Here is a 26,655-nt window from a genome sequence, read left to right on the forward strand (position 1 = left end):
ATCTTCCAAAATAAATCAATAATTTAACTTTAAATGTAAGCTCTAATACCTGTATGTATTTTTGTCAAGAGAAGAAAGGAGTTAATGTATTAAACAGCTTTAATAAGTGAAGTGTCAGATAGCAATTTTATAGTGGCTATACTATGGAATACTGATATTGCAGTGTTTGATTTAGCATTTGCATGACAGCGCACCCTTTTCAAGATATATACGTACAAACTGCAAAACTGGATAGAACAGCATGGTTAGTCAAGAAAGCGACATGCCATTTCTTAAAGCAAATAAATATACTTATAAAGCAAATAATTAATAATGCAAGTTTAGTTGCTGAGTTTAATTCTCCATTAAAACTACAAAGAGCAGTCTTATAAGTTTCTCATGACAAGAATTAAATTTAATTCCAGGAAGTGTGAATCCAATAACTTTTTGGATTCAATAAATTTTCTACACCCATCTATGAAACATTGTAAAGCATAGCTTATCACAGCTTATTTACTACTAATACATACAAAGACCACATTTTACTGTACAGTTCTGAACATTTCAAAAAGTGAATCACATTGATTCAATTGGTAGTTCTCAGTTTTAAGTAATGTGTTTTAAATTATTTACAAGCCTGTGCAATAACTTTTAAATGTCGGTAAAACTCAGGTAAAATAAAATTTCCTGATTTGTTACGGTTACAAAGGATATCGTTTAAAACTGAAATGAAGTGCAATGCAAGAAGATCTTTCACTGTAAGGTGCAATTTTTCCATGTGGCATTTGTTGAGTTGGAGAAAAAAAATAGTGAATACATGATGTATAACTTTATACGCTACCTGGCAAGCCTCTGGTGAGTTGTATAGTTTCTCTTGAAAACAGGTATTTAATCAGTGTCAGACTGCAGTGGTAGAGACAAAGAAGAATGTATTATTCAGAAATTTGCCACTGTAGTAAAATTCCAGTGTTTTCCAAAATACAGCTGTAATTATACATTCACTCGGTGCAGTCTGATAAATCAGCACAGTACATAATTTTAGTTTTCTATGAAATCATATGTTAAAACAATGGTTAACACTATTTAATGTATCCAACAGAATATCTGACCAGTATCTACTTACAAGAATCTGATTATCTTACTCTGGCTATAGAAATATAAATGCAAAATCAAATTACTTACAATCATGATAGCATTGCTTTGTTACATATTTCCAGCTATTTATTCTTTCTTTATTACAAATGTGTATCACACATTGAAACACCATCTGTGATATATTAATTTTCTTCATCTGTGATATATTAATTTTCTTCATCTGCATGTGCATACATGCAAGTATGGACATGCACACAAAATACACGTGTTTTTATTTGTCTGTCATTCTGTCTCCTGCATATATTTATATGGATATGCAAATAATTAGATACATATATTGCTGAGTAATACTTGCATGTATTTCATGAATTTCAGAGCAGTAACAGACAATGTATGCATCAAAAACAAAGCAAGCTGTCCAATTTGGATGCGCCTTTGAAAGACTGATAGCTCAGAATTATGGTATTCCATATATTAATTGGAAAGTATGTCTTTCAAAATACTGTTTAGCTGTCCTAGTGAAGAAATTAATTTCACAGTACTGTTTATCTGTTTGAGTATTATACAATTTCGTTGTCTTATTATCAACCAGAAGAAAAATATGGAGTCTCACTGTGGTAGTTATAATCAGGGCAGACTTTCTGAACAAGTTTGTAATCTACACTGTAAAATGCAATGTAAATGCATATGACCTTAAACGGCTTAGAACAGAGCCATGAAACATGGCTTTGAGTTTGTTCTTGGTAGCAGACTTTTAAAGGATCAAAATTACACAACGCAGTCTTTTTAGCACGGTCTGTTTTTTCATATTCAATTCGACAGTTGAAGGACTTTGATTCCTTGGTTTCCAAAGTTGACTGTTGAGCAATTTCAAATTCCACAATTTTAGATGGTGGTACCAGGCTTACTGAAACGTTTCCAAGACCTGTTGAGTTGTGTCTGAAGTATACACTGAATGTTCCATTACCATGGTCAACAATTTTGCCAGTAATAAGAAGATTGAGTTTAAGGGTTTTAATGTTAGAATGAAAATCACCCCATCCAAACATTTTCTTGAATTTTCCTGTCTTAACTATAGGTCTACGTTTAGTTCGTACCACAGATTCTTGAACATCTGTTACGTTGGATAACCAATCCCAGAAGCTTTCAGCATTACTGAAGTAAGAAATTTCACTGATTCCTTCTTTTGAGATTGGTGATTGTCTGACAAATAGTCGTAGTGGATGTACAATTCTTTGACTTCCAATATTATCAACCAAAGCTTCTACAGCATCCTTCTCTTCATAGTCTAGCAAACTTGCAGTTCTTACAATTTGACTCAAAATCTATAAAAAATTAATAAATAAATGAATTAGTTTTACTAAAACAGTATAGGAAAATGTTTAGATCATTATTGTCATGTTCATTGCTTAGTTAGGCTTTGTTGAATAAAATCAGCTTTAGTTATATACTTTAAGTCATTTTAGACAGCAAAAATCTATCGGAAACAAAAATGATTTTGAAAAAATGACTCATTCATTATAAAAAAGGGCTTAACTGCATGAATGAGATATCTGACCATTTTAATTGTATTTACATTAAATATTAACAGTGTGATTTTCTAGAACTCTGAAATGGCAACATTTCAAGTGTATTGAGAAATGTTTAAAAAAAACATAAAATAAGAGCTTTTCTTAAAACAAGAAAATATGGTGTCCTTAAACAATTAAAAATCTTACTAAAATACCAAGATATGCCATGGTGTATCTAGATGATGCATTAACTCATTATTGCATACATTTATTTCCTTTATTTACTAGAACACTGGTATAAAAATGATAAAAAAGCCAAACGTGGTAAAGTAAAGTAAATGCCTGTGTTATTCTTCAAAAGCAGATTAACTGAATCATTTGTACTGAGAAAGAATGTCAAAAGTCATTCTAACAGAGTAGGACATTTGATGCAAAATAAGTCAATCCTTATTGTAAAATGTACAAAATCTGAAAAATAAACAGCTAACGGAGGGTAATAAATCATTAATTTAATAATAAGGAAGATCGGTGACTACATCATCGTCTAATGAGTTAATATTTCTCAATGCATAATCACCCTTATCTTAGGGGGGAAAACAAAACTAAATCTAGTAGTTGTTTCCTTACATATACTGTGTCTGAAAGCAGAATTTGGCACATTTGATCCGCACAAAATTTTGTCATACAGTACACTTACATTTTGTAGATTATAATTCATACTCTTTTACATTTGGATAGGTTGGCTTTCATAAGTAAAATCTGGAGAGTTGCTTCTTAGGTGTAGTTCATATGGAGTAAAGCAGTACATGAAGACTATATGCAAACTTATTTATATCTGCATTTTACAAAACTGGATTTATTGAGTAATCACTTTAGTCCATTGTTGATCACATCAAAGGCTCAGTCAAGTATATGATGAAATCCAACAGGTCTATAGTTTCCCACAACTGTTTTTGTAATTTCAAATGACTGAAGATAGTTATATTCATGGGTTCATGGGATGTTAGGCTATTGACCTGAGGATCTTTACAAGCCTAGATGTTAAATCCCAATATAATGAGATATTGTCTATGCCCAAGGTTTTTCTAGCAAGGACTACCCATATCCAGGAGAGAGGCCAGGACAATCAATGGCAGAAGTTTATAGGTTCCCATCCAATCGTCCAAGTTGCACTTAAACAGGGTTATGGAGGTGCTCTGCTTGATATGAATTGGAAGCCTATTCCAGAGGAGTGGCAACCTCTGAGAGATGTATCTGTCTCTTATGTCACAAGCTAGATTGAGGTCCCTGGAATGGGTCACTCTAGTCCCATTTGACTTACAAATGTGCAGCATTTCCATTAGATTTGTGTCAAAGATAGCCCTGTAAACCAAACGTAAGTCCTCTAAGTAGTCTAAGCAGTGACAGTGACTTCAGTCTGTCTGTACAAGACATGTACTGGTGATCCTGAATTTTCTTAGTTAGAAATCTCTGAGGTCTCTAAAGTTGCTGCAGGTGTTGTTTGGTATGGTACATACCAAAGGAAACATTATATTCAATAATAGGCCTGATGAGGGATGAGTACAGGAGAGTTATAACCTGTTTTTCTCTTGAGGTGATGTCTTTGCTAATCAGTTGAGCAATGTAGAATGTCTTCCTCACCACAGTAGGCACACGGTGGTCAAAGATGAGGTCACAGTCAATTTGTGTTCCCAGGTCTCTCACTATTGAATTAGTAGATAGGGTATTATTGTTTATTTTATAATCAGCAGGGACATTGTTTTTATCAAAGGGAATGATGATGCATTTTACCTTAGTATAACCATCAATGCTATCTGTGGAAACTGGAGCATGGAAGTCAATTATACCTTCCCTTAGGAAGGTATAGTTAGCTATATAGAAGTTTTTTAGCCTGACTTCTGCTTTGCGGAGTTCAAGTGCTATTGCTACTTCAGAAATGACTAATTTATGGTCAGATTTAACCACTGCAGGCCCTACACTTGATGCGTGGCATCAGTCACTCATATTGATGAGGGCCAGGTCTAGAATACTGGAGACCCTTGTGAGGTGGCACACTACTTATCCTAGGGCATTTGAGTTAACAAAGTCCAGCAACCTTTGTGCAAGTGAGTTTGGACTTGTATAAGTCTCCCAATTAATGGAAAGATAGTTGAAATCACCCATAACTAGGGTGTTAGGTTCTACCTTAATTGTCCCAAGTATGTCTAAATAAGCTATGTGGGCATCTTGGTTCATGGAAAGGGACCTGTAAATGATGATGACCTGAAGGGGGGGGTCTTACCCATGGTAATTTGGACTTAGAGTAACTCCATAGAGTTTTCTTGTGTAACCAATCTAAAGGTATAATTATCTTTAATTAAGATAGATACCCCACCTCCTTTGGATCTCACACCTTCAATTTGTGGTCTGAAAATGTGGAAGGCAGTGTAGCCTTATAAGGCTGGGGTACTTTCTGCAACCTTGAACTAGGTTTATGTGACTGCACAGACATCAACATCATCCAGGGAGAGGAGTGCTTCCAGATAGTGGAGTTTCTGATTTAAACCACTAGCTCTTAGTTTCTTTGTGTTTTATATTTTCACTTTGGGAATTTTGTTGTTGTGACCTTTCCTAAAAAAAGCCATTATGGAGAAGGAAATGCCTTAGCCAGAAACCAAAAGCCTAGACAAGCCAGGTGAAGACCATCTCTGGCAAAGCAGCTTGGTCTATCCACCATGTCATCCCAGGCTGACAGGAACTGGATACCCTTAGAATGACACCAGAAACTAACCCAATTATTGAAGTCAATCATTTTCTGCTTATATTGTGGTATCATCCTAGGCGAGGGTAAAATGCTGTTCAAAGCTAGGGACATACCCATCTGGGACACATATTCAGAGAGCTCAATCATGTCCCTCTTAATATAATTCAGACCGGTTCCTCCCAAGTCATTCACAACAACATGACTATGACGGAGTCATAACGGTACTTATTGAGAGACGTGAGTGCATGTGTGATCTGGTGAATCCTTGCACCAGACAGGCAGCTGACTCTATCCTTCTCCTTGTTCAACCTGGTGAGTGGGGCATCTGTATGTCTCACTATAAAGTCACTCATAATTAAACATTTAGAATAGTTGTGCATTGCCTTAAGGGCTTATTTGGTGAGACACAGGTGCTAGTGTTTTTATGTGTACTGGGTGCTTTGGGTGTTGTGTAGCATGCTTGTGTTTTGGAGGTCCCTGGTGTTTAGGTAGCTTTCTGGAGAGCATCACTGCATATGAAGGTTTATGTGTTGGGTGCATATTATGACTAGTTGTGGTGTGTGAGATGACAGCCTGTTTAGTGCTGCTGTTTTGGGTGTGAGAAAGCAGTGATTCCAGATTCTTAGTGTGAGAACATCTCTCACAAATTGTATTTGAGTGATTTAGGTATAAGGGGTTGTCAGTGTACATGAGGCAGTTGCTACACTGCCTCAAAGAACCCATGTCAACCAGGCTGGCAGGAGAAACAGAGGGAAACTTGACAGTCCATAATGCAAGGTTTGAACCTGGTATCTCAGAAGATAAGTAGAAAAAGATGGGGGGATCAGGCAGGGAACTATTTTAGGGTGAGTAATTTATGGGGTGTACAGTGGGAGATCTATAAAAGGGGGTCTGATGTTGATAGTTAAGAGGCAAAATCTCTGCTGGGTGGTTCACTGAACAATCGAGAGATATTCAAAAACTGCTGCAGCTGCTTCTAAAGGAAAATACTTCTACTGGTGCTTTTGCATCTATAAGTATCAACAGTTGCACAGGGGTGTATGATTGTGCAGTATGCACAAGCAAGAGAAAAGCAGCTACTACAAAGAAACTAGTGAAAAAGCTCAAACTGAGCCCTGCACCAATGAAACAGCTCAAATTGAACCCTGAACCAGTAACATTCAATTAGATAGTCCTACTGTACAATCCTGCCTTAAGGGTACTAGGGGGTGTCTCCAAAAAAAGATGTGCTGATTTTTAATGCTCAATCTACAAACAGAACTGAATTCAGCCTGTCTGAATCCAGTCTATACCACAGCCAACAGAAGTGCAACCGAACAACAGAAAAAAAAGCAGGATCATTTTTTTAATTAAATAAGCACAATGTTAAAAGCAGCACACTTTTGCTTGAATTAATAATAGCAACAGAATAAAACAGCAGAAGCAGATCTTTTCTTAAATTACTTAAACACAGCAGTTGGTGTGAAATACAGTTAAAGTGCAACAAATGCAGTAGTAAACTACAGTTTAAAGTAGCAGCAAATAGTACATTTTTTTAAACTGCTGAAGTACAGTCACAGTATATAAGAGAAGTGTAAAGAAAAAATACTTAGAGCCCTTTTGTGGGTTTCACAGTTCTAAAAGACCAGGTAAACACCTACAGGCTCCAGATGAATAATCACAGTCCTTCTAATGTAAAAGCACAGGAAGAGAATGTCTGGAGTGAAGTGCTACCACAAACTTTAAGATATGGATACAGCAGTGTATGTAAAACAGGTCATAAAAGTGAATATTCAATAAAAGTAATTTGCTTTGTATAAATGATCCAAGAGCCACTCAGTTGTATAGAATTTATAAAGGCACCGAAAACAAGCTAAGCTGAATAGTAAGCTCTCCAGCCATTTAACTACATGTAGAAATGTCATGTGTTTCCTCAACCTAGATAGACCAAGCTACCTTCCAGTGCACTAGAAGGAAAATTCACTGACCTTGATGAGAAAACAAGTGCTTTATAGACTGTAAAAATGCACTGCTTTATCCAACAGTTAGCTAGATAATGAATTCAAATGAAGTAAATCAGTACAACAGACAATAAGAAGCAAAACACACTTTTCATATATAAGTACAAGGTAAGGCAAATAAATAATTCCAATAAAAAAATCAAGATATCAGCAGCAGTGAAGAAAGGGAGGAGCTTATTAAGCTCAATTTACAGTAGGGGTGTGAAGCTCAGAATCATCAGGTTTGAAAAGAAGTCCAACAAATGGGAGGATGGGTGGGAAACCCTAGCAAGGAATCAGCAGCAGTGCTATACCATTTGCAGGCTTAAAATCCTTCAGACAAAGACAAAGGCCCAGAATTTAACTTTGTATGTATCACTCAGGAGACAATCCAAATTAACCAATGAACATCCATGTGAGATAAGAGCCTAGATAATTTAGGTCTCCATCTCTCACACAGAATAAAATCACCCGGCCAAGATTTCTTAAAACAGAAAACAAAATGGAGCAGGTAAGACAGAAAGCACCTCTATCAATTAAAGACAAAAAAATATAGCTTTACTTTCTCACACAGCAGGGAATTATCAGCAGTGGTATACATTATGCAGGCTTGAAATCTTTCAGACAAAGACAAAGACCTACAGTTTCACTTTGCTTTTAAGTATCACTCATTGTTTTCAATACACTATGTGAATATAAATTCAAATATTATACCTAAATATATTAATACTTCAGATATTGAATTTATCACAGCTTAAGTATACAAATATGCACTGCCTAAAGAACTGTAGCATGTCCAGTTTGTACAAGTAATGTTCAAATGTTTGTATATGGTTTACAAACAAAATAATGCTACTGTTAGTAAAATATGGTGATATACTTATGTTATAGAGCAAATCAAAGTTATAGTAAGCTGTAACATATTAATTGCATTCATGTTTAATAAAGATACATTTTACAAAGAACCACTGGATTCGGAGACAGAATACAGATAAATGTGTACAGGACTATTTTCCTGATACAAGCAAGTGGAGAAATTTTAACTGAGGGGGGGGGGGCAGTATTAACATATAAAAAAAACAGAAACAAATTACTTGTTTGAGACAAGAAAAAAGATAAATACATATTGAAACTTCTTCAGTTCATCTAAGTCCAGCAATGTAATCCATTTTATTAAGACTTGTAAGATTGAATTTCATAGATGAATTTCAACATCTCTTTCCTTGTAGATCAGATGACAGCAAATACTAATTAATCTAGAAGATAAGGACACTCTTCATTACAGGTCAGTTCAGTAAAGTAATCTTGATCCTGAGTCCATTACTGCCAATTCCATGCTGACATTTATGTCATTCTGTACAGCTTCTCCTCCTCTTAACCCAAGCAATTTGCATTATTTTGTAATCATTTTTCTTTTTCTAGATATGATGCTAAATTGTATTGACTTAGTCCATTTAAATAAACATTTTCTTTATTTTTCATTTGCACAGATGTTGCTATTTTGACCTATAAATATGAGTTATGACTGCATATACGAAAAGTTAATTCTAAATGCAATGTGCTGTTACCAGACTGCATTAACTTCCCGGCTAGTGGACAAAGTAGTGCATTATAGTTTGAATATATATATATATATATATATATATATATATATTTGCGAACAAACAAGCAAGCTGAAGAGCAGGAGTCACAATTTGTATAAAATCCACTGAGTTTATTGTACAGATGGTAAGTGCTTTCATAAATAAATTTGCTTCATCAGCCCTAACTGATCAAATGAGGTCATTTCCTTTTATACTCAATTAAATTCAAACTAACCAATCATACAACTACACATTTAAAGATGTACTTACACATTAACATATAACCCAGAACTGTATTAAAAACATTGTGAAAATACATAATAACTCAAATAAAATCTACATTATTTCCTAAGTCTCCTACTTCTCAGTTTTGCTGTAATAGCTATATGGTCATTTAGCCCCTTACCCAAATGGGCTCTAAGCCTAGCAATCCATGTAAGTTCCTTTGTCTTGGTTCTGTTAGATACATCACTCAACCTCTCATCATCATATATGAACTCTAACACTCGAAATCTAAACTGATGACTATCATCATTCTCAATAGTGTGAATAGAGTGAATCCCTGTTCATCTCTATTTCTTCACTTAATCAACAATTTACCACAATTCATATTCTGCTATTCTTATATACTGATCTAATTACTTTCTGAATTTGGTTACTAAAATTGCATCCTCCCATTATTTTCCATAAAATGTCATGATCTATCATCTCAAATACTTTACTTATGTCTTTTACCAAAACTTTTACTTTATTGCTTTCTTTTTTGACATCTACCATTTCCCTAACAATCATTAATAGTACTTGACATCCTTTTCCTTTAACTCCATAAATGATCTCATCTAATATATTATCTATTTTCCTCTAATATTATTTGTATTATCTTCATATATGTCTTTTAATTAATATTAGGAAAAACACAAACTAGACTCAAAAAATGAAGAATGGAAGGCAGGAGTCGGCAAATCCACTCGATTATTTTGTTAGCACTTTTGTCTGTCCAAGTTAAACAAATTTCTTCAGATAAAAGTTAAAAGGATATTACATCCATTAAATAGGAAATGTCCTATGACATCACTTCCTGATTCCTTAAAAAAATACTTCAAAATGTTTAAATTAATAGTTCAAATCTTTGCTTTAAATGTTCAAATAAAAAAATATATATAAGTGTACATATAAATGATGCGTGAAAGTATCACTTTGCTTGTCCAGACTGCTAAAAGAGGTTGTTTTGAAAAATGTGTCATCTTTCTAAATTTAAATTTAGCAAACATTTCAGGTTGCAGTTCTCATTGAGACCTGGATGGCAAAAGGCATTCAGCCGTAATTGCCAAATGAGTTCCTTTTCTTCAAGTATTAAAGACCATGGACCCACCCCCCCACCAGGGGTCAGGAGAGAGTTGTTCTAAAACTGTGAAAGAAAAGCTGTGGTGAATATTGCCAGAGATATGCCTGGCTAGTGCATTGGTAAGATGGTGTTTCCCAATAGTGTAAATATGTTCGTAAATTCACTGTCTCAAGTGTCTCTCAGTATTACCCACATAAAAACAGCCACATTTCTCACACAGAGCCAGGTAAATCACCCCATTTGATTCACAGTTGTACCTGCCTGAAATAGGGAAATAGTTCCCCTTGATGTTTACTTTGCTACTTTGATGTATTTGCAGAAGTTACATCTACCGCACTTGTACATACCAGGACTGGTGACCATTTTTTTAAAAAAGTCTTTCCAACAGTGCCTTTAAGTTGCAACCCCTTTTATATGTGATCCTTGGTCTGTCGCCTAACCTAGAATGAATTAAAGGGTCGGCCGATATCAAATCCCAATTTTTAATCAAAGTTCCTTTTAAAATGGTTGCATTAGATGACAAAGGGTGATAAGGGTGGTGTTGAATTCTGCAGGTAAGCTGGTATCAGTAACCATGTATGTAGTTACAGTAGGTTGTCCATTTGGTGGACCTTCAATCCACTCATTGCCATTAAAAATGGCTTTAAATTGCCCATTTTTCCTTTTTTTCAGTAACTTCCTGTATTACATTCTCCAGCAGAGTTCCTGGATAGGACCTTTTCAAGATCATTTCTTTGAGTGTACTGCAATCTGTTGAAAAAGAGGTGTCCAAAGAGGACATCCTTGCTGCTCTAACAACTTGTCCCTTCATTACTGCTTTTTTTGATGTTGAGGATGGGAACTTTCATAGTGTAAAAAGCTGTTGGAATAAGTCGATTTCCTGTACACACTTACTAAATACCTCTTGTTGTGAATGTCCTTGGTTGTGAGAACATCCAAAAATGGAATGTTGTCTTTTCTGAATGAAAATGTAAACTTTAAAAATTTCGTTAGGGAAGAAATATGATCCACAAAATCCCTGGCCATTCGTTCGTCACCTAGCATTAGTATAAAAATGTCATCCAGGTAATGTGTGTACCATTTGATTTGCTGTTTAAACAAATCACTTTTGAATAGAAAGTTATTTTCCCAGTGGGCTAGTACACAATTTGCGAAACTTCGCCCACATGGGGAGCCCATGGCTACCCCCAATTTTTGTTTGCAAAGAGTGTTATTAAACAGAAAAAAATTATTGGACAACGCTATGTCCAAAAGTGTTTCAATCACATAGGTCTCATCATTACATGCACCTTTACTTGCTAAAAAATCTCTCACCCATTCTAGACCTAAGTTTTGGGGAATCACTGTATAAAGGTCTTTAATGTCAATGGTAAGAAAATGTAAAGACTTTTCAAATGTGAACGAATTCAGGTGTTCTAAGAACTGCCAGGAATCCTGACAAATTTGGGGTTCAGTTCCCAGGAACCCTTTCAATTTACTGTCCACATACTTGGCACATACAAAAGTTGCAGAACCACGGCCACTGACAATCGGGCGTAAAGGTGGATCTTGCATGTTTTTATGTATTTTTGGAAGTGCAAAAAATATAGGTGTTTTAGGAGCGGGCATACATAAATAATTGTAGTTTCCAGTGAAATGACCCTTTCAATAAACAAATCATTGAGGAAAGATCTGATGCATTGGTAAGCTTCATTTACTTAGTTTAAAGAAACTTTAATGTAAGTGTCTGCTTCCAACATTAAACCCACTTTGTAGTTGTAATTTTCTTCGTCCATAAATACCAGACCACCTCCTTTGTCGAGTTTCATGACCCTGATGTTATGTGCCCTTAAACTGTCCAACATATGTTTTTCCTTTTCCTTAAAGTTGGAAAATCTCTCCCTGGGACAGCTCAAAGTGTGCCGTATGTCAATTTTGCATACCTTTTCAAAGAGTGCCAAGGTGGGGTGTAATGGGGGATTAAACACACTGGAAATCCTCATTTCGTTGCTACTCAAACTACCACTTCCAAAGACCAATTTTAAATTCAGTTTGCGTAAAAATAGTTTGAAATCAATAAGGGTCTTGGCAAGGTTTGCAGTTTTGCTAGGTTCAAAAGTTAAGCCCTTAGCCAGAAAGTCCACCAGTTCTTGGGTCACCCAATATGTGGAAAAAATTATAAATTTTAAAGTCTCCAGTTGAATTGGTGATAATGGTTACATCAATGTTAGTGGCCTCTGTGTGTTGATTAAGTTGGTTGGCCATCTCCCTCTGTGATTCTGCCCCCTCTGCTGGCGATTCCAATGTTGACCTCCTCCCACAGATTTCTGATTGATCCTTCCCTGGTTGGAAAAATCCTGAGTTGTGTAAGGTTTGCTTGGTTGCTGTTCTTCCCTGTCCTTGATTTGTTCACTTCGCCTAAGGGGCGTTGTTCATGTCCTTTGAATATCTCTTAGTGTGCCCCCTGTTCTTTGTACTGGAGTATCCACTGTGTAACCATTGTTGGAATTCATGGTGGAGTTGTTCTGGGAATGTGGGGGTGGGGGGTATGCTGTATCACCCTCATAATCTCGTTTGTCCCTAGCTAATTTCTTTATCTTGGTTTCTCTAAATTTGTTTAAACTGTTGTCTATGCTAGTGAAAATATGACTGAAGTCGTATTTATACCTTGGAAAGTCTGGTTCAGCTTTAATGACCTTTTCTAAAATGTCCAATTCATTGGAAAGTTTGTCTATCTGGTTATTGTAGTCTTTAACCAAAAGTTCAAGAAACTGAAAACCCTGTATGTCGAATAAGTGCAGCAGTTCGCAGTGGAAAGAAGAATTGTTGACTAACCCTGTCGGGTATCTCCGCTGCCTCAGTCCCTTTGGTATATGTTTCCTCTGTAGACACTCATGGAGGTATACTACCTCCAACTGTAATTTTTTGCACTTGAATAGTTTTAAATCAAAACATTTTAAGTTGTCAATAATTGAAATGTTTTCATTTCCATTACATAACTCATTCAATATAGTTGTCCGGTTTCCTGTGTTGCTGTTAGAAAACAAAACCATCGGTTTCCCTAGCATTTCATTCAAGGAAGGAACGTCCAAGTTGGTATGAAGGTTGCAGTTTGCATCAATCCCTTCCATACTGTGTGCGTTGTGGTCCCTCATAGGGGAGGAATTTGAAACATTGGGTCCTGTTCCGGAAGAACCCAACTGATGGTTTGAGGTGGGGGAACCCAAGATGTTCATTGCGGAATGTTGAAGTGATGAAAAATGGTGTCCGTTTGTGTTACTACCCGAACATGAAGACTGATTGTTGTCAATGCATTTAAATAACACGTCGACCCTATTAGGTAATACTTGAAGAAAAGGAACTCATTTGGCAATTACGGCTGAATGCCTTTTGCCATCCAGGTCTCAAAGAGAACTGCAATCTGAAATGTTTGCTAAATTTAAAGGCTTTAGAAAGATGACACATTTTTCAAAACAACCTCTTTTAGCAGTCTGGACAAGCAAAGTGACACTTTCACACATCATTTATATGTACACTTTTATATGTTTTTTATTTGAACATTTAAAGCAAAGATTTGAACTATTAATTTAAACATTTTGAAGTATTTTTTTAAGAAATCAGGAAGTGATGTCATAGGACTTTCCCTATTTAATGGATGTAATATCCTTTTAACTTTTATTTGAAGATGTTTGTTTAATTTGGACAGACGAAAGTGCTAACAAAATAATCAAGTTCATTTGCCGACTCCTGCCTTCCATTCTTCATTTATAATTAATATTATTTAACACAACTGGCCTCCAATTATTCATTTCATTTCTCTCTCCTTTCTTCCAAATAAATCTCATAATTTCATTACATATTTGTGTATAACAAATACCCCTATTTACCATTTATTAAAGATTTACTTTCTTTATCACCTTGTCTAATTCCATTAGAGTAATCTGTTTATCGACATATTTATTTATTTATTCTATAAATTCCTTAACCTTACATTTATTTTCATTTTTCATCCCTCTTTCTTTGCCATCTTTTAACATACTGTACTACGATTTCATTTTAATACTGTCTTGCTATTTTTTCACTTTTTCATTTATCTTATTATACCACTTTCTTTTTTTACTACTTTACTTAAATATGGAAATAGTTCTTCCTTTTCTCCTTGCAAACATATATTTGCTTTTATAACTCTTAATTTTTCTTGATTATTTTACATATCTCTTCATCTTTTCTATAATATACTTTTTCATTTCTCTCTTTCTTTCTAATATCTTATTCTGTATTTCCATATATTCTTTTGTCTTATTACATGTTCTCATTATAAATGTTGATTTTTAAATTTTTTAAACACCATCCACCATTCTGTCCAGTTATTATAAAATTATCTCATAGTTATATGGTCTTTCCATAATTCCAATATGTTATCCTTTCCTTTCTCATTCTGCATTTACTAATTTATTTTTTAATTCCTTTTCCAATTTTTATGTTCTTTCTTTTGTTCTGTTTCTGTACATATTACAATATGATCCAAAAAGCCTGTTTCCACTGCTTTTCTATTACTATTTCTATACCTTTAGAAACTAAGAAATAATCATTCTCTGATATAACATTCTGTCTCATATATGTAGCTGTGTTTATATTCCCTTATACTAAATCTCCATACTTCATAATTTCTTTAATTGTTTTCTTATTTAGTTTAGAGTTTTTATTTGTATTTCTTAAGTCACAATTAAAATCTCCTGTTACTATAATATCCATAATTATTATATAATCCAACATGGCTTTAAACTGTCTTTCTCTCTTTCTCTCTTTTAATATGTTACATATGTCTATACTGCTATAAGACTATAAACTCTATTTTCCCATCTTAGATCTACCACTCATAGTCTTCCTAATCTAACTAAAGTAATATCTAATATTGAAATTACTGTACTATATAGTACTGCTATCCCCGAACAGGTTTCTCCTCCCAAATTTCAAATGATACCTCCTCGCCATAACTTTTATGTTTGTAATGTTTCTTCCTTTGTTAAACGTCTAACATACTCTAACACCATAATATCTATTTCCCATTTATTACATTACTCTAATACCCCATTTCTTCTCACTAAACTTTTACACTATTTATATTAACAGATACAAGTCTAAAATTATTTGTTTCTCTCCTTCTTAATCTAAATGAAATTATGTATTTTTATATCTTACCTTTCTTTTTCACTTTCAAGCCTAATTCTTAAAATTTCCTTTTTCTATCTTTTACTATTTTTCCAATAGGATTTTTCTTTTTGACTACCATCCAATCTGTATCTCCTCCATCACTAACATCTGACCCAACTTCTATTTTATCTTCTTCCCTTTCCTTTTTGTCTGCATTTTGTATATCATTATTTGTCTTTTCTGCAAAGTCATTTTATTGCTCTTCCTGTTGCATTTTTTTCCTTATTATTTTTTATCTTCACTTACATTTTTTCTACACACATTTTTTGCTCCTTTCCACAATCCATTCATAAATGCCCTGTCTATTTACATTTATAACATTTCATTCCAGATGCTTTTGCGTCATGTCCAAACTCCCCACATACAAAACATTTCTTTTTATCACAATCACCTACAGAATGTCTCTCTTTCCCCACAAAAAAGCAAGTTTTGTTTGTACCCAATACTTTAGAACTTTTCTATTTCCGTCAGCATTAATTATTCTTGGAATATGTACAATTCTATCATTTTCTATTTTCAAAAATAACATTACAATCCCATCACCCAGTGCATAGACCTCTATTGTCAATTACTTTTGAAATATCTTTAGCATCTTTTTAATAATGTTTAGGGTTCTCGTCTGTTCTCTGCAACTGTATATGCACTTTCTTTTGTGTTTCACAGTAGAAAAGAAAGTCTTAATGATATAATTATTCCATGGGTACATAACTTTTCTTTTACCATATTCCTTCCAAAAAAGTATCTAAGCCTGTAGCAGTCTCAAAAAAGTCACAATATGTCTATGTTTTATCAAAATAAATGCTCTTACCTTTTATGTCTTGATTCCTAAAAGCACAGTCACTGTGTCCTGTATTCCATACCTGTCCTTCTATTTCTCTTCCTTATTCTGAATATGTACAACATAGTTCTTTTTTTCTGTTTCTTCCATTTTCTTACTCTCTATTTTTCCTTCTCTCTTCTCCTTTACTGCTTCTGCAAATATTTTCTTATGTATATCCTTCACTTCTTTCTTTTGAATCTTATCCTTAATCTCATCCCAGTATAGTTCTTTTCTAGTCTATGGCTCATTTTCTTCCATTAAGTCCATCAGTAAATCATCCTGCAACCCTCCCAAATGGAGAGTTGTAACATCTTGTTGTGACCATTCCTCTCCTCCCAAACAAATTTCTTTGAAATAGCTCCTCTGTATCCTCCATGATTTCATCCGCAATCTCCTTTTTCTTAAACGTATCCCCCCATATTCTTTTCAATTAACTGTATGGAAACAGCATTCACCTCACCTCCTGTCTCACTGCTGGCGATGTCATGCACTGTCCTCCCAGCCACGACTGCACTGGGAATGGAATGCGTGCATGCACTTACTAGGTGTACAGACCACAAATGCTGTAACGAGTAGGAGAAGTTTCCAGATGCCCTGACCAAATATCCCCAGTAGATATAATAACACTTTGGGTCTCTTCTGAAAGAGGCTACTAGCCTAGTGGGATTAATCCAGTCAACAAAAGATTAATAAAAAAAAAAACTCATAGTCCAGGTATGAAAAAATATAGACAGTTGCTTTGTTACTTGCAAACTGCCTATGGACCTAACCAAGGTGACACAGCTGACCATCCACTTCTCACAAAAAGGTTTAAAGTACATGAGATGTGTTGAGTGGGCAGACTTCATTTTCACAATTGCTTGCTTAATCACATTCATTACATTAAATTATCTAGACGAATACCTAAATCAAAAGTCATGATCACAAACGTATCACAAATGACTTTCTTGTCCTGCTCCTATTTGCCTTGTTTATCAGTGATATGTCAAAGTAATGCAAAATTGCAAACTGCTACAGTAAACAGATGACCTGTCTACATATTTGATATCTCTGCTACACAATAAAATCTTCAATAATCATTTAATATTTTCAGCAAACATGACTTTCATAAAAATGTTTTGGTATTAAACTTTAAACAGAGGTTGTTCCCGTCATGCAGAAATGCACACTAAAAATATATGCTGATGGTAGATTTACAGAATCTGTCCAGATAAAAGTTACATACTTGAACATCTTTACTGACAACAGACTAAACCTCTGTAAATAGTGCAAAATAGTTTCTTCTAAAACAAGTCAGCAGCTGGAACATTTGCATGCACAAAGATGATTCCTAACCTACTCTTACTTCCAAGAATTATATGAGTTCTCATGCCTTATATGTTTTTTAGATCAATCATGTTTGCAGAAATTTCTAGCAATACATGAGATAAAATTGTCAATGCATTGTACAGTAATTTGCAGTTCACTGCATATTCTTTCTATGAGTCCCTCAACTGCATAATCCTTTAAACTTGGAATGACTTAAACTAAAAAGCAATATAAAAGATTTAAAATAATGCTACATAGCAAAAGTTCGTACAACATAATCCATGTATCCTCTGCAAATGCAGTATGCATGAATTATCACACTATTGCTGTCCTCCACAAGTGACCAAGTTAGACTGCCATGATACACAATATACAAGGGGTTGTCTCATTTTTGTCCATGCGGTAAACTTTAGAATTTCTTTCCTCATGAGATATGATAACAACAGGCTGTTAACCCCTTCATTCAAGAGGCTTATGGATTACATGAAAACACAATGATTCTGTCAATGTGGGGTGACTTGAAGCTTATGTTTGTTTTATGTGTGCTCAGTGCATTTATGTTTATATTGGTGCTTGACCATACAAACATACCCCATATACCATAGAAACTTCTTATTGTGTCATCTCCTGTGCAACTATACATACTGGACTCTCCTTCAGTGCTTATTTTCCACCATCTTCAACATGCCCTTTTCATGTCTTATCTTCTATAGCTATTCACAATGCTCAGTAGCATCTATCAGCCCATGTTTCTTAACTCCACCACTTACTCTGACTCACCACTTCTTTAGTTCTCCATCTTTTGTTTATTTTCTTACTAGTATCCAGTGCAAAAAAAATCTATCTCATATCTTCACTGTCAACTTATGGTCTCTTTATTGTCTAATCCCTATGTATTTTTTTTTTCAATGTTGACCTGCTTACACTTGTTTTATGCTCTATCTCATTCAGTGCCTTCCTTGAAATAATAGTGTAAACATTCTATATCTTTCTTCCTAAAATTCTTATTGTTTTCCTTAATTGAACTCTGCTGATTGCATACTTATAAACTTTTTGCTGTTTACACAAAATTTTAGTTCTGTGGATGCCTTGCATTAAGACCATATTAGTAGTAGAAGTAATGAGTGTGCATTGTCTTTAGCTTTGTGCCATGGTGATTTAGTGGATATGCAAACTGAGCTGTGTCGACTGCATTCATTTCAAACATGCTTATTTCAATGTATGTCATAATAAATTAACATTTCTGACAGTAAATGTTAAATGAGTGGCATTATTATTTTGACATAATTAATTCTTGTTTGGTTAGAGCCTTTTTTCTTGACTGTCCAAATAAACAGTCTCTATCTCAAACATTAAACAAACAAACAAACAAACAAACAAATAAATAAATAAATAAGAAAATAAATAATGTATCCTGAAGTTAGGCCAAGTGACAGTATGATTCCTTACATTACTATGCAAGTAGAATAGCAGTGCATTACATGATGAAACATGATGAATGAGTGAACATGAGTATGAGAAGAAACTACTATATGTACTTCCTTCCCTTCAATAATGAATATTTCCATGTGACTCTACACTTCTTGTATCTTTGAACAGAAGAATTTATTACCTGGCAAACAGTGATAACAATGCAATAGTATATTGGGCTATACAGCTATACCATGATCGACACTGTATAAAAGTCAGCACATGCTTCTGTTGCCATGATATCTGCATACTGCAGTACACATAACCAGTTCTGAGCTGCATGGCACTGTTAGGCTGCCATTTATTTTATTTATGTGATAACTATGTAAGTTAACTTTTTTCATATAGATTTCAGCCATGACCTGAGTTAAAAGAATAAGGGTAAGTGGACAGAATTGTGTCCAAGTGCTTAAGGTTTCTATGCCACAGTACCTAAATTCAGTCCTGACCAGTGTAGCCTGTTTGTATGGAGTTCGTAAAATCTTTTCATGTTTACATTTGTTTTTGAGAGGTATTTGATTTTCTATGTTTGCGCTTGTTTTCTAGAGGTACTTTGATTTCCCTACCTCCTAAACACATGATGCTTTACTGTTTGATTGGCTGTGTGTGTGTGTGTGTGTGTGTGTGTGTGTGTGTGTGTGTGTGTGTGTGTGTGTGTGTGTGTGTGTGTATGTGTGTGTGTGTGTGTGTGTGCGTGCACGCGCGCATGCACGTATTTAGACTTATCCTTTTGTCATGGGTCATGGTTGGAATGGGTATGAGAAAGAACAATTCATTTACCCAGTTAATGAATAAATAACTAAATCAAATTAATTTAGACAGAATGATTTATTTACAAAAAACTGTGACTAACTAACAATAATCAGGCTTTTATAGAGGAAATATCAGACAGAGCTGTACATAACCTGTCTTACAGCTTCTGTTATTATACTATCTGCACACTGTATTAGACCTCAGCAATAATTTACAACACTGTTGTGAGAATCTGTCTACCCATTTTTCCAAAATATCTAGAATGTTCCATATTTAGGTTGCCAGCACTTTCACGTTAGCCACAATAGACATAAACCCCTCCATGTAATCGACTTCCCAGTTTAGTGGACATATTGCCTACTTATAATATCATTGTACCTCCTGACTTATCACAATATTGTCTCATAAGATATGATGTATCAAATAGGCTCCCAATTTTGTCATCTGTTATCCTTTTTCTATTACTTTATTCCCTGATCCAGTACCTGTGTTAAATAATTTTCATGTTGTTTCTCTTCAGTAATACAATAAAATATAATATAGGTACACAGTGCTTCCACAACTGTCAGCAATCTGTGTATACTAATTTTGAGGTCATAGAGCCTTACAGTAAAAAGAAGTGTTTGCTGTAAGGACAAACTACCTTCCTTTTATACTCCAACATGCTCAGTCTCAAAGTATATCAGCCAACCCATAATATGTACCACAAAAACAGGACTCAGTCTCATGTAGACAGTTTGCAGTTTTGTCATATATGACTACTTTATTAAGTCAAGGCTAAATAAGGTATGATGCTTCAACAGATAACTTTTCAATCCAGTACTCTGTACATACACTCAACAATAGGTTGCTTTCTTACTGTCAAATTGGGAAAACTTACTCTGTGTGTATTTTTTATTTTAATGTCATCCACAGAAATAATCAGTGGCAAACACAAGCGTCTCAACAAAATAACTCTAATAGCAATGATAGCTCTAATGAACAGCTTAATCCTGGCAATCGACAGTGTTTTCGGAGTGGTTATGGCAATCAATGGAACTACGATCAATGGAACAGCAATGGAGCCCAAGGGCAATGCAAGAAACAGCAGAACTGGAGAAGGAGATGATTCAGGTTTCTTTGCAAATTTTAGTAAGTGCGGAAGGTGACTTTAAAATCAATAATTTTAGCTCCCTTTACATAGAAGAAAATTTAGTCAACTTTTTCGCTAAAGGACTTTCATTTGTCCCAGATAGGGGGGCAGATATTGTTAAAACTATCTTGGATTTAAAGATGTATGTACGTAAGCTTAATTTAACATGTTTAATGGGGGCTAACTCTGCACTTACTAATAATTTGAGAGTTTCGAGCCTATTTAATGCACCTTTACATTAAACTATAGCACTGCTTGAAAAGGTTTGTGAGATGAACATTAGATCCTTGTTAGTCAAGAGCAATAATGTTAGACATGTTAAGAAAAATATTTCTACTCATGAACTCAAATTCATTAGGCTACTTAATTCATGTAATATACGGGTTATGAAACCCTACAAGGGTGGGGGACTCGTTTTTATGGATCAAATTGACTATCTTACCAGAATGGGGGAATACTTGGAAACTAATGTGTATGAGCGGATGAGCCTTAATGAGATGAATACCGCATGTAAAAAAGTTAATAATGTGTTGAATGATTTATTTTTACAAGGGAGCATTGATTTAGGCACTCTGCATTATTTAACAATGTCAGCACCTATTACACCAACACTTTTTGGTGCCCCAAAATTACACAAAGATCTAAGGAATCCTCCGTTCAGGCCTATAGTAGATGGGAGGGGATCCATCACATACACAAGTGCCAAGTATGTGGATTATAAATTGAAACCATATGTAAAGTCTGAATCACAAATATGTCATGACTCATGAAGTTTTCTTGAAAGTATTAATAGGTTGGAATTTAATGACAACTTTATCTTTCTTACTGTAGACATCAAAGATCTTTACACAGTCATTCCACATTTTTTGGGCATGGAATGGGTTAGAGATTTTTTGCATATGAAAAGTATGGATGATAAAGATATTAATGTTATCAAAACCATGCTAGAACTTGTTTTAGCTAGCAATTTTGTATGGTTCAATGGGGAACTCTTCTTACAAAAGAGTGGTATAGAGATGGGGTCACCTTGCGGTAGTAGTTTTTCTAACTGCGTGATAGCTTTCTGGGAGAGTTTATTTATTTAATAATTCACTGTTTAAGGAACATGTTGTCTGGTACACGAGGCATCAGGATGATATGTGTTTTGTATGGAATGGGGGAGGCCGGTCAAATTGAGACTTTTATTACAGCTATTTCATCTTTAACCAATTTTCTGGAATTTACATTCCAGGTGGGTACAAAGGAAATAAGCTTTCTGGAAATTTATTTGATGAAGGATAGTTTAAATGGTAGATATAAGACCTCTATTTTCAGAAAGACTACTTACTCAAGTGCATTTCTCCATTTCACAAGTAGCCATCCGTATCATCAGAAAAGGACTTTAGTCAAAGGTCAGGCAGTAAGGGCAGCTAGGATAGTGTCTAGTTATCATGACTTCTTGACTGAGTGTGCCCTATTAAAGTCCATGTTTTTGAAACGGGGATACCCGTTAGGTTTCCTTGACCTAATATTTGAAGAAGCAAATAATAAACGGTTAATAGGTTATTTTTGTCCTATTGTACAGAAGGGATATGAACTGGAACATGAGTTGTGGAATGAATTAATTCCAGTTAGGACTGCTGAGGTAAATGTGGGAATAGAAGCAAGATTCCTTACTACATATTCCCTGGACTCAAAAAATATTAGACATATTATAATTAAAAATTGGACTTTCATTAATGAAGACAATAGCCTTAATAAAAAAATAGGCCAGGCACCTCTAATGACATATAAAAGAGGTGCAAATCTTAAATGCCTGGTTGAGAAAAAGAGAAAATTGACTAAACGAGGCATTGGGATGATGAAATGTAGTAGATGTCCCCAGTGTAGATACATTAAAACAGTTGATAAAGTACAAATTAGAGATAAACCCCAGGATTCATGAAGGTTGCGCCAGGCGCGGGCATAGCATAGGCGGTATAACGCCAAATATGGCCATCGAGTGATTCAGGTACGATCCAATTCCATGTGCACTACCGGCGTACGCCAGAACTAAGCAGCCCCTGGCTTAGGTATGCTAATCACCCCATGTGCAGTGTCGCACCATGCAAATGAAGGCATATAGTGATTCATGAAGTGGTGCAGGCATAGCGTAAGCCCACGGAAATGTGAACCAAAAAACACGGTTTACATTTTCCCAAACAGAACATCGGAGCTATGGAAGAGGGCCAGACCCAGGTATCACAACGTTAACATATGCCAATGGTGAAATACACAGCCAATGGCATAAGAAAAGATGCACAACATGTAAATAACAACATTTAATGTCATGTCCACAGTAACGCACAGCACAACCGCAGGGCATGTGTGCGGAAGCTGTAACATAAAGAAATAATATAAAAATGTCATAAAATCGCAACGTAATAGAAATCAGGTTTACAGCACAATACACAATGGTAGGCATGGAACACCACAACCAAGGTGCAAGGGTTGCTAAGGTCCTGCGATAGTGTTCGGCACAGTAACTATGAATTAGTAGTCAATGCCATGCAAATGAGGCAGATAATACTGAATCTCAAATGTCTCGCCGGATGAAGGTTGTACCATATGGCACAGTGGTAAAACACCGAGGAGTGGCTCAGAGGAGATACATGACATCAGCAGAGGGGTGTGCCACTGTAGCAGTAAGCACATTGGAGCAATGCAAATCTGGCCTGTCCGTTGCTAAGCAAAGCTGCAGGACAGGGGTGGGGAGGAAGGTATAGAATCATTTAGCTGAGAGCACACATGGTGCCCAAAAGCGCATGTGTATGAGGATGAAAATGTGCCCGAAACCCAGTAATCGGATGCACGCGCCGCAAACAATAGCACAAACAGGAAGGTCATGGGAAGAAAAGAAGGAAATGCAGAAGTAGGGTAATTGGAGTACTAATGAGCAATCAACACCAATCAACCCACGATGGCCAATTGACGGCAGCTGACAAGTCTGCTTGCAGAAACCTGCAAAACAGGATAGGGGAGGCATTGGAATGCAAAGAAAGGAGGGGAGGTATTGGATTGCAAAAATAGGAGACCTGACACAGCAGAGCAAAGCAAACCGACAGCAGACCGGCAGTAACACACATAATGCAAGATACGCCAGGTCCAGGAAAGTACAAATGAAAGTAGGCTGCAGGATGCACGCCAGAAAATGGTAGGTGCAACATGCAGAAATGTAAAGGGAAGGTCAAGAGGTAATCCACGGCAGGCAAATGTAATTCAACACCAAAGGCACCACAATAGTAGTTCCGGCAGTAAAACGCATAAGATACCCTGTAGCTACGATCGTACATACACACCCTATGTCATCATCGGTGTTCACAGCACAATAGTATAAAGTGTGTAAGCACCCAACACACACCTGTGTATTCCCAAACACTGCACCATAGGTGTAAACACACGGGGAATTTTAAAATGTACATGTTGGGAGCTGCCATAGCTGTGATTCATCAGCATGTGTTAGAGACTGACGGTGTTGTGGAGGATGATGCCGACAACCACCGCAGGCCTCGGAGGAGAAGGAGAGTGTTCAGACCAAGGGTAACCTACCAGGAGCTACATGACCTGGAGATAGTAGAGCATTACAGGGTGGACAGGGACATGTTACAGCAAATAGTGGAGCTGTGCCGGCCACCCCTGAGAACCAGAAACAACAGAGGGGAACCCATCCCAGTGGACACGAAGGTATGTGTATGCCAGCGAATACTGGCCACAGGTACCTTTCAAAGGCCAACTGGAGATATAATGGGTATCTCACAGGCATCAGCATCCAGGGTACTACACCAGTTCCTGGATGCCATGTTACCACATGCCAATGAGCAGATATACTTCCCCCGAACTCAGGAGGAGTTGGCCAGCAAGATGCGCCACTTCCACCGTGTGACACACTACCCGGAGGTACTGGGTGTGATAGATTGCATGCACATACAAATCAAGTCACCACCCGGTGAGCATGGTAGGCACTACATAAACCGCAAGGGATTCCACTCCATCAACTGCCAGGTCGTGTGCAATGCCCAGGGCATTATCATGGATGTGTGTGCTGGCAGCCCTGGAAGCTACCATGACTCCCATATCTGGCATGCCTCACAGCTGTATCAGGTATTTGTCAGGGGGGGACATTCCACATAACCATCTTGTGGGGGATGCTGGCTATGCACTGGAGCCGTGGATGATGACTCCCATCAGAAATGCACACACACCCATGCAAGAACGCCATAATGAGGCACACGCACAAACCAGAATCATCATAGAGCGTGTATTCGGGATGCTGAAATCACAGTTCTGGTGCTTGGATACATCTGGTGGAGCCTTGCAGTACTCTCCAGGCACGTGTGCCCACATCGTCATAGTATGTGCCATGCTACATAATATGATCCTGTGGAAGCAGCTGCAGCAGGGACAAAATGGTGAAGGCCCTCATAGCCCACCGCAATTGCCAAGGCCATTACAGGCACAGAGGGATTCAGACCATGAACACACTGTGCCAGCCCCAGTAGACAGATGGAGGCGTGCCCAATATGCCTATGCCTTGGCAAAGAGGGAACGTATAGCACATACTCTGACAGTGTAAGCCCCTACGGACTGACACCTCTCCACCTGCACACACTGTAAAATGGATGGCACACAAACATGACCACCTGTAAATTGTAATGTATAGGTGGCCCAATGTGTGACTCCTACATAGGCAGCTCTCAAACATTGTAAACACAACAGCTAGTGGAACATGGAATGCCAACACCTGAACAGTACATGAGCCTTACAGCATATGGTGGTGCTGTGTGCCTGTCACGTTCCCCGCCAGATATATATATATATATATATATATATATATATATATATGTACACATATGCATATATATAATACAGATAGAAAGGGCAATAGAGTGATATATGGTGATATAGATGGATACAGCGATATCTGCAAATATAATAGATAGTTCAACGACATTCATAACACCTTGGAGGTACAAATAAACAGGATACCATCAACCATGGAATGTGTAACATACCGACATGCATAACCACGAGGCTGAAAGACCGATAGAACACAGTACCGGAACAGTACAGCCACGAGTAATAGTATGATGATATGAAGGGACATTTAGTCACTGCTGCCGGTGTTGCGGTCCACGTAGGTACTGTGTTCAACTCTGTTTGTGAGTGCCGTAGTCTGTGTAAGTGTGCATTGAGGGTGCCGTGTGCATCTCCGTGTGATGGTAATGTGTGTGTGTGTGTCCGCAACATGTGTTTGTTATTGCCAAGTCAGAGGCAGATCAGTACGGTAGGTGTGGGTATAGCTAGCCGTAGGCATATGGTTACTACCTGTCCCACAGTAGAAGGGACAGCCCCACCCTGGGCAGGTGTGTCCTGACATAAAACAGTACAAAGGGCAAATGTCCGAGATGGTAGGACATAAATATGTCCCATATATAATGTAATAGTTGTATTTAATAGTTATGCCTGTATGTAAGAAACGTAAATGTTACATGCAATACAAGTAGCCAAAGTCACACAACAATAGGTATGTATTGAGGATAAAAGTATGTGCTAACCTGTGTACTGACCGTGGCTACATGTTGGCCTGTAAACACCACTGTGTGTCCCGCAAGTGTCCAACAATGACCATATGAAAAGGTGGCAACCCATGGCAAACAGGCTCTTTTACCAACACAACCACAATGACTGCAAATATCTGGGACAGAAATACAAGGGATAGCTGTCAC

The 26,655-nt window shown here is 36.5% G+C and overlaps 1 protein-coding gene across 1 annotated transcript in view; it reads right to left on the reverse strand.

Moving 5' to 3' along the window:
- Positions 1 to 303: 303 nt before the first annotated feature.
- NXPH2 (neurexophilin 2) overlaps positions 304 to 26,655 on the reverse strand; it is a 1,075,310-nt gene continuing 1,048,958 nt past the window's right edge. The window contains exon 2 of the mRNA XM_044074969.1: positions 304 to 2,399. Coding sequence (XP_043930904.1) covers positions 1,659 to 2,399 — 741 coding nt within the window. The 3' untranslated portion in view covers positions 304 to 1,658. The remainder of the gene's footprint in view (positions 2,400 to 26,655) is intronic.

The sequence above is a fragment of the Protopterus annectens genome, chromosome 6.part0 (genome assembly GCF_019279795.1).
Source record: "Protopterus annectens isolate FY-2018-M chromosome 6.part0, PAN1.0, whole genome shotgun sequence".
NCBI classification, from domain to species: Eukaryota; Metazoa; Chordata; order Ceratodontiformes; family Protopteridae; genus Protopterus; species Protopterus annectens.